The 15,102-nt window shown below is 29.6% G+C and overlaps 2 protein-coding genes across 2 annotated transcripts; one reads left to right on the forward strand and one right to left on the reverse strand.

Annotated features, from left to right (window-relative positions):
- Positions 1-4,734: 4,734 nt before the first annotated feature.
- Positions 4,735-8,503, forward strand: LOC101500983 (protein ROLLING AND ERECT LEAF 2). The gene is made up of 5 exons (XM_004503998.4): positions 4,735-6,277; positions 6,420-6,497; positions 6,663-6,868; positions 7,263-7,486; positions 7,615-8,503. Exons 1-5 carry the CDS (start codon positions 5,332-5,334, stop codon positions 8,276-8,278), a joined length of 2,118 nt encoding a protein of 705 aa, XP_004504055.1. The 5' UTR covers positions 4,735-5,331; the 3' UTR covers positions 8,279-8,503.
- Positions 8,504-9,462: 959 nt separating this feature from the next.
- Positions 9,463-13,608, reverse strand: LOC101501296 (acyl-coenzyme A oxidase 2, peroxisomal). Its single transcript, XM_004503999.4, has 7 exons — positions 13,005-13,608; positions 12,795-12,910; positions 11,309-12,189; positions 10,685-10,864; positions 10,433-10,599; positions 10,221-10,344; positions 9,463-9,974 (listed from the first exon to the last, which is right to left on the reverse strand). Exons 1-7 carry the CDS (start codon positions 13,448-13,450, stop codon positions 9,816-9,818), a joined length of 2,073 nt encoding a protein of 690 aa, XP_004504056.1. The 5' UTR covers positions 13,451-13,608; the 3' UTR covers positions 9,463-9,815.
- Between the last annotated feature and the right edge of the window lie 1,494 nt (positions 13,609-15,102).

Consider the following 15,102-nt stretch of genomic DNA (forward strand, 5'->3'; position numbering starts at 1 on the left):
TTCAATGCGTGTGTGAAAGCTAGCTCTCTATACATGTTAATTAATGTATTATATCTTATTTTATTGTGATACATAAAAAATCTCACATACTTTCAATATGGTTTGATATTTTTGCCAAATAATCGAGTCATATGGTTATGGTTATAGATTCGCTCTAGACCAATACTTATGAAAGAACATTTTTATCAATATCTTAAATGAATTTAAATATCTTGAAAGATTAGTCTTTGTTTTCGGTTGAGGATATATCTTGGACAATAAAAAAATTCTCACAAGTCACATGATTAGAATTTGAGACTCCGTGTAGTTTATAATAAACAGAAAATATTTACTCTTGAAACACTTTTTGAACAAATGACCCCATAACATCAAAAGCAAACCATACTTAAAAAATTCTATCGTGTAGAAGGAAAATAGTGTTGCAATAAGCATTAGTCTTCTTTTTATTGTTGGATTGCTAAGTCCAACTGTATTTGGTTTGATTCAATGGTAAAATTTATTGATCTAATAGTAAAAAACAAAGTTAAAATATATTTTTTATCACTTAAATTTTAAAATTTGGTGATTTTAGTTTATAATTTAAAAATTGTTTTTTTAATCTTTTAGTTATAGTCTCTTTAATAAATTATCTCCCCTATGATTTTGATTAGGTCGACATTGACGTGATTTTTTTTCTTATAATTACGTGAATTTATTTTAAAATAATTATCAACTCAATTTTTTTAAAATAATATTTCCTACTCATTTTTTTTTAAAATTGTCAACTCATTTATGTTTTAACTATTTTCGACTCATTTTTTGAAGTTTTTTTTTAACAAAAAAAGAAAAATTATTAGTTCTGATTATTAAATAAAATAAGAGAGTCAAAAGTGTATTTTACGTTTTAAAAAATTATTGTGATTTTTTGTATATCTCTATTTTTTTTCAAAAGTGTACAAAGAATCACAATAATTTTTAAAAAGATAAAAATACAATGTTGACAATCTTATGTTATTTTGAATTTATTTTAATTAATAATTAGAATCAGATTTTTTTTTATAATTCAAAAAAAACAGTAAGGAGTTTTATTTTATTTTAAAAAATAAGTTGACAATTTAAAAAAAATTAACTCTATGTAATCATAATAAATAAGTAAAGTCACGTCAGCATTACTCAAGTTAAAATCAAATAGACTGTTCATTTATAAGAGTAAAAATTAAGAGATTAATATTATAATTTTTAAAATAAAATTTAAAATTATCAAATTTTTAAATTTGAAAGGTGAAAATATATATTTTAACCTAAAACAAACTTATTCATAATACAATGCATCCTTCACTTGTGTACCACAGAAGTAACCTCTAAAAGACGTTTGCTAATTACTAATTCCTTCCTTCCTTTTTAAATATAAATATTTATTGTATATTTCACTTTTATTTAAAAAAAAACATAGTTAAAGTGTCTATTTTATATAAAAAAATGACTAAATGTATTTTGTGTGTCGATATATTCAATGATTATTTTTTATATTTCAAAACAAATTAATAATATTAATTTGAGTTATGTTTAAAAATAATATTAAATACATCTAATAAATTGAAAAGATATTTATATTTATGAATAAATTTTATTATCAATGAATGTTTATAATTAAAAAAAGAGGAAATATTAATATGAGTTATTTTTTTACTAATATTTCTTTTTTTTGAGACTCACTTGTAATCACACGCTCATAATTATAATTATTACATGTAAAATTATGACAATACAATACTACAAAAAATTTGATTTAATGAATTTGTTGGTGATACCAATATAAAAATATAACATTGAAAATTTTGTTTTTTTTTTTCAATACAAGATTTCCCCTTTTGATTATTTAAGGAGTACCCTTTGTTAATATGTCATATTTTCATTGAAAAATGATAACAACAACCCTTAAGATACTTGTTAGTCATCAAATATAAAAAATGTAACATTGAAAGTGTACATTTAACTTTATAAAAGTTCAAATTTGTTTTTATACAATACAAAATATCTTTGATTCCTTAACAAAATCCTTAAAATAATTATTAGTATGACCATTTTTTATTAGATTAGGATCCAAAAGAGTGTATATAAGGATTGGATTTGCAGCACAAGAGTAAGCTTGAACATAATTGTGTCTGTTTGCCACTTTGCCGTGAATTTTACACTTTTTCTTAATTGACTTTTTTTTGTCTTCTCCTGAAAGAGGTTCTAACTCTCCTTGGATTGAATAGTGTCCTCTCACTATAATTTTTTTTTACCAAATAAATATAAAGTGTTGGAGTGTTAGATTTTTGTTGTTTAATTTAAAAGAAGTGATATCAACATTATTTTTCTAACCTTAACTTTAATATTTATATTATGGTACTTGATTTAAAATATTAATAAAAATTAAATAATTAACCGACTGACTGGTATAATTAATTAACTAACTTCACTAAATAATCAATTAAAATATCTCACAGTTAATTTTATATTAGATTAAATTAATATAGATTCTAAACTTTTGAAACAAGTCTCATATTAAGTGTTAGGACAACACCTAAATTTTATATTTTTATTCGATAAAAGTGGATATTATAATAAGTGTTAGAAAATAGTGTTGAAAATAAAGTGTTACAAACTTTACTCTAATTTAATCTTAGAAGAAAAAGAAACATAAGGGCAGTAATATTTCCAGAGATGGAGTCGTTACCGTCCTTCTCTTAAACTTTTTTTCCAACTACCGTCGTTCACATTTTTTGTCTACAAATTTATAATTATTAATAGCCATAATTTTCTAATTTAATTTAATTTATGATATTATATATTACGTTATTTAAAATATATTAAATAATTATTTTTTAATTAAAAAATTAAAGAAATTAAAACTGTTAATTTTTAAATTAAAAAGACTAATTTAATAAATTGGTGAAAATAAAATAAATAAAACTGTAATTAAACATCTTTAATAACAAAATAAAATAAAATAAAAACCCATCTACTTTATCATTTATTTGTTACATGATGGAAAAAAAGACTACTAAATCTTTAAAAATAAAAAAATTTACTCTATATTTTTATCTAACATTTTAATAAAAATTATATTTTATTATTACTTTTTAATATAAAATTAAAAACTACAATTTTTTTTCAAAAAATTGATAATGGGCAAACTTTTAAAAAACTTATTGATACATTAATAATAATAATAATAAATAACTTTTTAAAAATGTGTATCGAAAATATAAAATTTAAGTTTTTCAAAATATATAAATATTTTAAAAAATTGAGTTTTAAATTTATTAAAAATATTTGTGTTTAAAAAATTAAATTAAATTTATGTGGAACACATTAACAAGCTACTATTTTTTTTTTAAATAATAACCGAAATACTTCTCATAGGAAAATTTTTTTATTGAAGTATATGGTAAAATTTTCTTAAATAGAACATACCAATGATATCAACCAAATGCGTCCAACATAAATTAAGAGGTGGTTCATAAACTATATCAAATAATAGATATTAACTCCCATTTTTGCAAACATATCTATTTTATCAAATTGTTTAATGATAAAGTAAATAAAAATATTTATAAAAAAACATCATATTTTTAATTTTAAAAACACACAAAAATTGTAGTTTGATAAATAAATTAGTTGAATATATCATATTTAATTTTTTACAAAATCTATTTGACCTACTTATAGTTTCTCAACAACTATACAAATTAATCTTCTTAAAAATATTTAGGATTAAATATACTTTTAGTTTTCATACAAATTTTAAATTATAATTTTAGTTCTTATAAAAAATTATTATTTTTAATAAAAAATATTTTCAACCTTTAATTTTCATAATATTATTATTTTCAAAATACATTTTAATAAAACATTTTTCATGCAAAATGTAAAATAAAATATGTCATGGATTCTTTATATTTACAAAAGTAATAATTTAGTTATTTATATATTTTTTTAACAACTTAGGTTGTTTAAGTTAGACTCGGTTTATGTTAAATCCTTTTAAGTTTTATATTTTTTTAATTTAATTTTTAAAATTTTATTATGTTTGCATTGTTAATAATTTATTTCATTTTTTAATAATAATTAATACAATTGAAAACATCTTATAGATAGAAACTTTACAAAAAGTTTACAAAATACTGTAATATATGACCCTCATATTAATTCAGAAAATAATATCGAACTTTACAAACAATTTAAATTTTTCTTCTTCTTCATTTAGATAAATATATAATCCCTAAAATATTAATAATAAATATCTATCCATCTATCATTGTTATTAACTTTATCACTTATAAAATAACTTAAAAGAATCAACTCAATATTTTTTGAATAAACACAAAATTCAAAAATTTTATTTTTGCGAGACATGAAATATTTCACAAAATATTTTATTAAATTTAAATAAAAAGAAATAGTAGCATGAGAAATACAAACAATTTTTTTGATTACACTAAAAAAAGTTTTTATTGCATGTTTAATTTTGATATGAAATTGACAAAAACAATATTTTAGAATGAATCGGAGTATTTTGGAAAATACTTGTATAGTTACAATATTGGTAGACGCACACTAAAAAATATAAATGATTTAAATATATTAAAAATGAATATTATTGTCTATTAAATATGTGTTTAAGAAGCTTGTGTCTACAAAGTTGTTTCGTAAATATGCAAATGACTTTTGTTCTTCCTAAACAGTACCGGTAGTACTTTATGGTCAGTGGAATGAAATGAAAAATGTAAAAAGTGAGGACACACAAAACGAGGTTCACTGAGTAAGCAATAACTGTTACTGTTCCAATATTTTTATGTTAATTACTCGTAGCCGTTCACGTTTTTTTGTTTCTTTTTCCCATCCCTGTCCTTGCCAAATCCTCATTGCTCACTCTCTCTGCAAACCCATCAAATTTATGCTTCAAAACAATAACCACACCGATACACTTTCAGGTTTCTCTTTATGCCTTCGATTTGATTACTCTTACCTACCCTTCATTACAACCCATTTCTTCCTTTGTACTTACCCTTCCCTAATAAGGCTCATGTCCCTTTCCTACCAACATTTTTCGAGGTAACCCTCTTTCATTTTCACACTCCCTGCTTCACCATGCAACTTCGGTTCCCTTTTTTATTTTGTTTTTCTCTGTCTCAAACTTAAAGTTCACATTTTTAATCAAGTTGGTCTTGTTCTTTCACAACCCATCAACTTTTATAACATTTTTATTTTTATTTTTCTTCATTGGGTTTGCTTAAGTGCTATAAAAATGGAGTTTTTTCTATGAATGCTTGCTGAATGTGTGCAATTTGAAAATTTTGAAAAATGGGTGCTTCAAACTCAAGAGCTGAAAAGAATGAAGCTTTGAGTTTGTGTAAGGAAAGAAAAAGATTCATTAAGGTAGCTATTGATTCTAGATATGATTTAGCTGCTGCACATGTTTCTTACATTCAATCTCTTAGAAATGTTGGTATAGCTTTAAGAAGATATGCTGAGGCTGAGGTATTGGTAGAATCTTCTCTTTCAATTTCTGATAAAACCCCGTCTCAAACTAGTTACCCTTCTCCATCATCACCATTAAATGTTGCTGAGGTTGAGGTTTCAGATTCACCTTTGCACAACGAAAGTCCTCTTTCACAATCTGTTCCTTCTCTTAGTTACATGAGATCAGGTGGTAATGCTTCTGTCACTGTTACAATTGATCCTTGTGGTGGTAACAACTATTTGGATGATGAATCAACTGTGTTTCCTCCTCCACCTCCACCCGAGTTAGGTGCATCTTGGGATTTCTTTGATCCTGGAGAGGATAGTGAGAGTTTCAGGTTTGTAGTGCATGGTGGTGAGTCCAGAGATTGCAGAGATGAAGAAAAGGGTGAAAGGTTTGATAGAAACTTCAGCAATGCTGCTGCAATGGGAAATGAGCATAGTAGTAGTTCTTATGTACAATGTTTTGATCATTTAGTTGTTTCAAGTGATGTTGAAGGTTGTAAACAATTGGTTGATGGAAAAGTGAGAGTGGGACAGTTAGAGGCACCAGGTACTGATGGTGATGTTGGAAGATCAAGTTCAAAGAAGGAGAAGAATATGGCTGGGAATAATGTGTGCACAGAAAGAGAGGATCCTTCAGAGTTCATCACTCATAGAGCTAAAGATTTTTTGTCTAGCATTAAGGATATTGAGCATCGGTTCATTCGAGCTTCAGAATCTGGTAGGGAGGTTTCAAGGCTGTTAGAGGCAAATAGAATCAAGGTTGGATTTTCTGAGGCAAAAGGTAATTAATTGCTTGTTATTATAAAATTCAGATACTGAGCTTTCATGAGTGTTGTACTATGTAATAGTGAAACATGTAATTGGTTAGTCTCTTATTGTTTTCCGTTAAATCTAAGTACTAATCTTATTCAGACTTTTGATAGGGAAGTCGTCGACGATGGATTTGATCACGGCTATCCAGCCTGTTTGTTGCCGCAGAAAGGCTTCACCTGTTTTCCAGGGTAAGTTGCAGCCTAATTCTGTATACAGAAACTAATTGTAAAATTTTAGCAGCTGAATGATGGGGTTTAGCCTTAAACATTGTTGAATCTTAGCTTTTAACTGTTTCATTTTAATGCTATACTTGAAATATGAATATGGACTAATTTTGTCACTCTTTTATGTAGAACCTGTACAAAAAATTATTAGTTGGAAAAGGACAGCATCTTTTCGATCATCCTCGTCTAGGAACCCTTTGGCTTCAAAATCAAGGGAAGATATTGATGACAGTGGAAGTGACTTCGTTGAAGAATTCTGCATGATTGCTGGAAGCCATTCATCCACCCTTGACAGACTGTATGCGTGGGAGCGAAAACTCTATGATGAAGTTAAGGTATTACTACTAACGCAAAAAGGGGATCAGTTGAAAACATTGAAATATTTAAATTTAAAGAATTTCTAACTGGATGAAGCTGGCACTGCATGATATCTGAATAACCCAATGTATGATATGAATTATCTTGGCCATTTATGGCTATAGTAGTTACTGCATAGAAATCCTATATTGCAATTATGTTGCTAATATGTTGGCTGTCAAATGTTAGAGTAAGTGATGACATCAGTGACTTAAATAAATATGTAGCTATCCATTGCCCTCCAAAAAATTTCGTTCTTCTTTGTTCATTAGTGTGTAGGTTTGCTTGTAAATGTATTGCATCTCCAATTTTCATGTTTTCTATAGTTACTAGTTAGTCAATTTGTGACCTCCTATTGTGGACTATTTGTAGGCTAGTGAATCCATCAGGAAGGACTATGATCGAAAATGTCACCAGCTTAGGCATCAATTTGCAAAAGACCAAGGTACTCAAGTCATTGACAAGACCAGGGCGACTGTGAAGGATCTGCATTCGCGAATAAGAGTGGCTATTTATTCCGTCGATTCGATATCTAAAAGAATTGAAAAAATGAGGGATGAAGAGTTGTGTCCACAACTTCTGGAATTAACAGAGGGGTATGCAAAGAGTTCTACATTTTCTATTTATATATTATTTTGAACTTTACTACTACTGATTTAGATCTATATGCTATCTTTAAAGCTATAATAACTACTACTAATTTATCGAACTATTGGCGATGCAGATTGGTCAGGATGTGGAAGGCTATGCTTGAATGTCATCATGCACAGTACATTACCATCTCTTTGGCATATCATTCAAGGAACACAACAGGAACCTTGCAAGGAGATGCACGCAGAGAAATAATGACTCATCTGCTAGAAGAAATTGAATTATTTGGTCTGAGTTTTGCAAACTGGATTAACAGTCTCACCTTGTATGTGGAAGCTCTCAACGGCTGGCTGCAACACTGCATACTTCAACCAAGGGAGCGTTTGAGGAGCAGAAGACCATTCTCCCCTCGCCGAGCTCTGGCTCCGCCTATATTTGTTCTCTGTCGTGATTGGTGTGCTGGGATCAAGGCTTTACCTTCCGAAGAACTTAGTCATGCAATCAGAAACTTTTTGTCTGATCTTCACTGTCTGATGGAGCAGCAAAATGATGATCTTCTCAAGAAACAGAATTCAACTCATGCAAGCACACCAGAAAACGAGATCAAAACTAATGAAGACAATGGAGCTGAGTCTGCTAATTTGTGTTGTGTACATGCAAGTTTAACCAAGGTACTTAATCGACTGACCAAATTTTCGGAAGCGTCGTTGAAGATGTACGAAGATATCAGGCAAAAAAGTGAAGCGGCTCGAACTGCATATTATAATTGCAAAACTAGCAGGGCTGAAAAATGTTAATTCTCAACTATAGAAAAACACCCTAAACAGAAAACTGTAAACACATATGATCCTTGACTCTTTGCACTTGTTTGAAAAAGAAATTTGTAAGATGAAAATCGGTGAAGTATCTGTTAATGATTGTCAATGTGGCGTGTTAATTGATTAAATCTTAAAAGACTTTACTCATCAAGGATAAGTATCATAATTAGAAGATATTAATAGACTTTTCCAGTAGTTTCTATATCTTGGCTGAATTATTGCTAAAATATGATTAAAAATCATTATTAAGTTATTGTAAGAGGAACTTTAGAAGTTTAGGAAATTTAGGGGCCCTTTTCTCATTCACATCTTTAACAAATGTGTAGTATACGATTGAATGGCACTGCCATGATCAAAGTAACTTAACGGGGAAGAGAGTTCAGGATAATTGATGGGAAAAAAGTTATTTTTATAATAGAAAAGTGCTAGTACGATTTTTCACTATGCCTAACAAGTCTCTCTTTAACGGAATCATTTTTTATTAAAGTTAACATAATCAATATTGAAAGAGAACGACTGAAAATGTATAACAAAAAAGCATAACAAGATAAATGCCACTTTGGAACGAGTGAAAATTCTGTCCATGTAACATGCCTAGCCTAAGCAACAATGAAATGATTGTCCATGTAGAACTGTAGTTACTACTTCACTGGTTGTTTTGGGACAGTGAAACTGTTAGATTGTCCTAGCCAAGGTCAATTGGTTAGGAATCATAACAAGAAGGATTTAATACTGTCTGTTAGTTTTATTTATTAGACGAATATCATTATTGCAAACGAATTATTGTAACAGTAATTTATAGGGATTTTAGAAGTTCAGGAGCTATAGGGGACTCTATTCACAATTTAAAAAAAAAACAAATGAGTAGCTTAAGTTTGAATAGCACTCCAATATAAAGCTTCTTATGATCGCAAGTCTGGCTTTCGCTGAATCAGCGTTGGAAATAGAAAGCAATTGAAAATCCAAAACAGAAAAGCATAAACATGGATTTGGATTATTTGCAGTTGTTCACACATTCACATAATTAACGTCGGTGGCGGTTTGATCAAAATCGAACTGTCTATTTATATTTATAGAAAAACCAGAATTTGCATTGAAATCTTGACCGTCAGAACTCGATTGGTGTAAATGTGTAAAATTGTATATTGCAGGCAACCAGTGTATAGAAATAACAATTCTGTCCCTGTAACAATTATATGCCTCAAGTAAGCAAAAGTTTCCAATCAATACAATGTGATAGGATGCCTCTTCATATATTCCTAATGAAAAAGAAAAAAACTTAATGCATATCTTGAAGCTAGTGTTTTTCATATTTAACCAATAAACACATCATATTTGATATTTCAATGTATAGTTATATCAGCTTTTTTGAACAGTGAATTGTGAGCTCTGTGTTATAGGTTTCTTTGGTCGGTTGCAACCACTATATATTATACTCCAATCTCAACAATTAACGAACATCATTATTCATATTAATTCCTAAAAGTACATATTCATATTCTTTAGGGCCCTTATTTTATTCGAATCCCACATATTGTGTATACTGAGAGTAAGCTCCTGATTGCTTGGCAATAGGTGCCCTTGTTACATGATCCGGAAGATCGAACGCATCAACAAGTTCCTTTGCAATATTCCTCACTTGGAAACTTAGATACTCCGTTAGTTTGTGGATTGCCTGTGAAATGCAAAAAACATCATTCAGCAGTATTTAAGATTATAATGTTGACAAGAGTAAGGTCTACATCCTAAATCTCAGATTAAAACTAGTGTCTCTGTTGCAGCTTATGAAAGGTTAAAAAGTGATTGCCAACAAAAAGAATTTCACTAATCTCAAATCATGTTTTCCTTCTTTTGCAGTTAGAAAAATGTTAATTTTGGAAAGATTGTAATAATTTTGTTTCAAAGTAAAATGTGTATGTACCTTGGCTTTGTTGGGAGCCACATAGTCAACATTGCGGTAGGTTCCAATGTCATTCCATATTCGATCCAGTGCATAAAGATCACATACAAGCTTGAGAGCAGCTTGAGAGCTTGGATCAGGACAGCTGATGCAGATATAGGCCAAGTTAAAATAGTGCACATTTTGCAGATAAAGGAGATACAATTAGACAAATACTAGGAACTAGGAAGCACCTCTGCACGGCTTCAATGAATTTAGCGAGAACAACTGACTCAATATGAGATTCTGCAAGTGTCAATAGATGATTTAAGCATCTATTCCATGCACCAAAGTCCCCAAGAGATTTTGAGTGCTTTCGAAGTCGTACAGCAACACTTTGAAGTAATCTAGATGTTCGGTACTGCAAAATTCAAAATCAAAATAAGTTGTTTGTGTCAGCACATAATATATTAAATCCAAAGTTAAGGAATCAAGAAAAAACTCACTCTGAAAGCATCCAATTGAAATTTAGAATCTCGTAGATGGTCTTCGCCTTCCCACCTAGCAGTAACCGGATTTGGCTGCGACAGATAAGTATTCATGGAGTCTCTCAAGTAGTTCCATGTCACTGCCAATGTCCCTCCTTTGAACTTTCTCTGGTATTGTTTCAAAAGATCGGCTGCAACCTTCATTTTTAAAGGAAAATTGAAACCTATCACTTACCTCACTTGAAATAAAAAGAATACAAGAACTAAACACACTAAAATGCACATTCTAAAGTTGTAAAATTTCAGCTTCCATCAAACAAAGAGATGCAAAATATTCATCAAGGTTAGAGTAGTATTTAGAATCAAAGTAAGGACCAAACAATTGCAGCTATCCTCTATTGCTCTGTTATTTGCTAAACGTTCACTAATGATTTGTTCATTATTCTCCACAGTCTACACTGAGGTATAAATAGTAGAACAATGCAAAAATATAGTTGTTTGATTAGTACGGAAAGCAGCATCAAGCAAAGTCATAAATTAATAGCTGAATTCTGATGATAATCACCATCAGATTGTAGCATATCAACAGTTTGGTTATAAAAGTCTCTATGAAAAGTGATATAATGTGGACTTGACAATAACCTGTTGAAGAAGAACTGTGTTGTCTCCTTCAAATGTCTGGAAAATGTCATGATCATTCCTCAAGCTACCAAACCGATTTACAGCAGCATAACCATGGCCTCCGCAGCCTTCCCTACAGATGCTGAGTGACTTTGCAGTATACGATGTTACATAAGCCTTTAAACCTGCCGAGAGAGCATGGACATCTGCAACTAATTCTTCATCATGAGACTTCTTCATTTGAGCGTATTTCTCCACTAAATTTGTAGTGGCAAAATGAAATGCATAAGTTGAAGCCAGCATGGGCATAAGCTTATGCTGATGAGACTGGTAGTCAAGAATAGTGACTTCAGGTTGGTTTGGAGGTCCGAATTGCTGACGAAGTAGAGAATATCTTATGGCAATTGTGGCAGAAATCTTGAGGACACTTACAGAAGAATATGAAAGGCCTACCCTACCACCAACAAGTTCCCCAAGAGTCGCACCAAACCGCTTATTCACCGAAGGAAGGCTACTCGTGTACTTCCCGTCACGCGAGACATCTCCAAATCGGTTTAGAAGGTTGTCTCGAGGAATTCTCACAGAGCGGAATCTCAGAGCTCCATTATCAACACCATTAAGACCAACTTTATGACCACAATCATGTATCTCAATTCCGGGAAGTGTTTGATGGGTCTTCATATCCCTTATTGGAACTATGAAAGCGTGAACACCCATATCAGAAACTCCTTTTGTGTCATAAGTAGGTAACTTCAACCTGGCAAAAACAGTGGCAAACTTGCCATGCACCGCCGCATTGCCAATCCACCATTTGATGGCACCATCATTTGGAGTGTCAATGACAAATTCATCGGTGATCGGATCAAAGGTGGCAACAGTTTGAAGGCCCTGCACATTTGAACCTTTTTATGGACAAAAGAAGTAACAAGCAGATTAGAGATACGTACCCTGACATGTTTCAGAAAACTTAATTAAGCGCTTATTGAATAAGATCCCATTTGGATAAGTAGATTAATTAAACGTGTTAATCATATAAGTGACTATGTGTAAGCTATTTCTGTACCAATAGATAAACTACACGGTTAAACTACACGGTTAAGCTATTTCTGTACCAATAGATTAATTAAACGTGTTAATCATAAGCTCTCCCAAACAATCCCAAAAGTCAATAGATAAGCTCAAAAAAGTCAACTCAAACATGTCCTAAATACTTATTGCCTTGACGTTTAAATATAAGTTGTTTCTATAATCAAAGAGAAAACTAGATTAAGTTGTTTTCATTTAAGTTGTAAATTATCATTTTCATAAACTAAACTATTTAAGAGAGCTTATTGAAAAAGCTTAATATATCATATGAACATCTCATAATCTATTTTCAGAGGTTAACCTAAACACTTGTACAAGCTCAAGCCCAAATAAGTTCTTTCAATCGCAAGTAAGTTCGCAAACTTAAGCAAGGAAACAATTAAAAAAAAATTAAAAAAAAAAGAAGCAGAAAGGAAATTACCATGGTGAAGCTCAGTCATAGCAAAACAACCAGGGTACTCCAAATTGTCAATACCATCAAAGTACTTATCCTTATGCTTCTGCGTCCCCAAATTAAGAACAGAACCACCCCAAAGACTACATAGAGTGAAACCATTCATCAAAAAACAAAACCAAAAAAAAAAAAAAACAATTTTGACATTACCCAAATGAAAGAAATGTATGAAAGTACCTATATTGAACACCCATTTTAATTCCAAGTGACATATCAACACTACCAGCAGCTTCAACAATAGCGAAATACTTAACAGGATCATGAACTACATAATGAAGTGGTTTAATTCCAGCTTCTTTAACAAGACCCAAAAGCTGATTCATACATAATTGACGATGATTATCTTTGGAAATCTCAACTGGGGTTTGAAGGTGAGGATTAGCGTTGAAGTATTCGAAAACTTTGTCTTGTATATCTCTGTGTTTTCCTCTCATGTAACCTGAAAGAGAAATCGCGTCTACGATCAGCTTCCCACGACTGCACGTTTCCATCTCCAGTTGGTTCCATGTGTTTCTCACGAGATGAGGATTAGGGTTTAGGTGAAGGATTAGTCTCTCGATTCTTCTCTCTGCTTCAGTTTCTGACTTGTCGTTGAATTTTGATTTTGATGTTGGTATTTGCATTTTTGTGATTTGTTGTTAAATTAGAGTAACAGTTGAAAAAATACTTCAATTTTCAAATATGATGATCATATTGGAATGTGGCTATGTTTTTATTTTAATTTTTCAGTTATGGTAAGTTGTTGGTGGTGACGAAACGGCGTGTATATCCGCATCTGAGATGATACGATGACGTGGCTTTTAAGGAATAACTAATGAGTCGTGGCGGCTACGGATATATTAACTTCTCCGACGCGCCTTCCGACGTGTTCCTTTCGCTATCCATTAACCAAATCTACTATTCATAGAGAAACTGTTGCATACATTATTACATTTACTAATCTGCTTCGTCCGATTTAATTCTATATTGAGATTATTTCAAACTGGAATTAGTTAATTTTTTAATTTGCAATCTCAACATTAATTGGCTGTGATTGATTACTATAAAAATTGTGAAAGTGAAATATCTTTATGCATTAAAGTTAGATCTGTTGCATTAAATTAAGATCTACTACAAAATAGCAAACAAATCAAATCACTTTTGTTTAGTTTATCTTGTGATAAGTCCATTCCATTTAACTCTGCGTTGTGCTTAATTTGTAAAAAATGGAGTTTGCGATTTTATTTAGTGGTTGCATGTTAGTCCAAAAAAATATTTTTTTATTTTTTAATATTTTAAAGAAATAATATAGACAACCATTAATTAACAAAGTTAATTACAAAACAAAATCACTGTTAACATAAAAAAAAATATTTAAAAAAATTATTATTATTAAACAATTTTAAATAAATATATTTCAGTCTATTAATATATAAAAGATTATAAAATTTTAAAAATATATAATAATCATTATAAAGATTAACTCTCTATTTTGAGTATCAAAATATATATCCTAACTTAACAAATTACGTTATTTAATATAATTATTATTCTACGTATAATTTATATCTTTATTAGTTTTTGTAGTATGAGATTTACTATTTTAGTTCACAAGTCAATTATAAACTTTTGACTTGCTTTAGTTACTAAAAATTGAAATATGCGAATTTAAAACTTTGATTTAATCTATAAATAGTGAACAAAACATACTAATAAATTCGACTTGTTTTATCACCCTTATCATACCTTGAATCGTCGTTTATATAAAAATGAATATATCTTAGTCACAAGTATCAAACTTTTTACCCAAGGCTGCTTGAACACATGCATATAGATCACGCGCGGATGGCAACCACGTAACACTCCAAGTAGTGTTCTAAAACCGTTGAATTATAATATATAGATTATTGGGTTTTCTATTTTAATAATTCAATTTAAAAAGAAAATATCAATATAGGTAGATAATGACGACTACTTCAAATATTTATTTTTTTTCTTTTTTTGTTTTTAAGAGGTAATTTTGATATATCTTTACAAAACAATAATTTTAATAGACGTTTTGGTGTGATTAAAAAAACCATTCTTCTTTAACAAATTCATCTTTATAAATAATAATTTCTAACTAAATAAATAAATAATAATTTAATAAATATATTTTAAAAAGAAGTATATTAATAATTTATTTTTTAAATTGGATAATTAAAAAATAATCTTAAATAATTTCTATATCATATTATATGAGTGTTTTTTTTTTTTGAAAATACTGGAATATAGTGGATACTTTATAATTTATTAA

Source organism: Cicer arietinum, chromosome 6, assembly GCF_000331145.2.
Source record: "Cicer arietinum cultivar CDC Frontier isolate Library 1 chromosome 6, Cicar.CDCFrontier_v2.0, whole genome shotgun sequence".
Taxonomy (NCBI): domain Eukaryota; kingdom Viridiplantae; phylum Streptophyta; class Magnoliopsida; order Fabales; family Fabaceae; genus Cicer; species Cicer arietinum.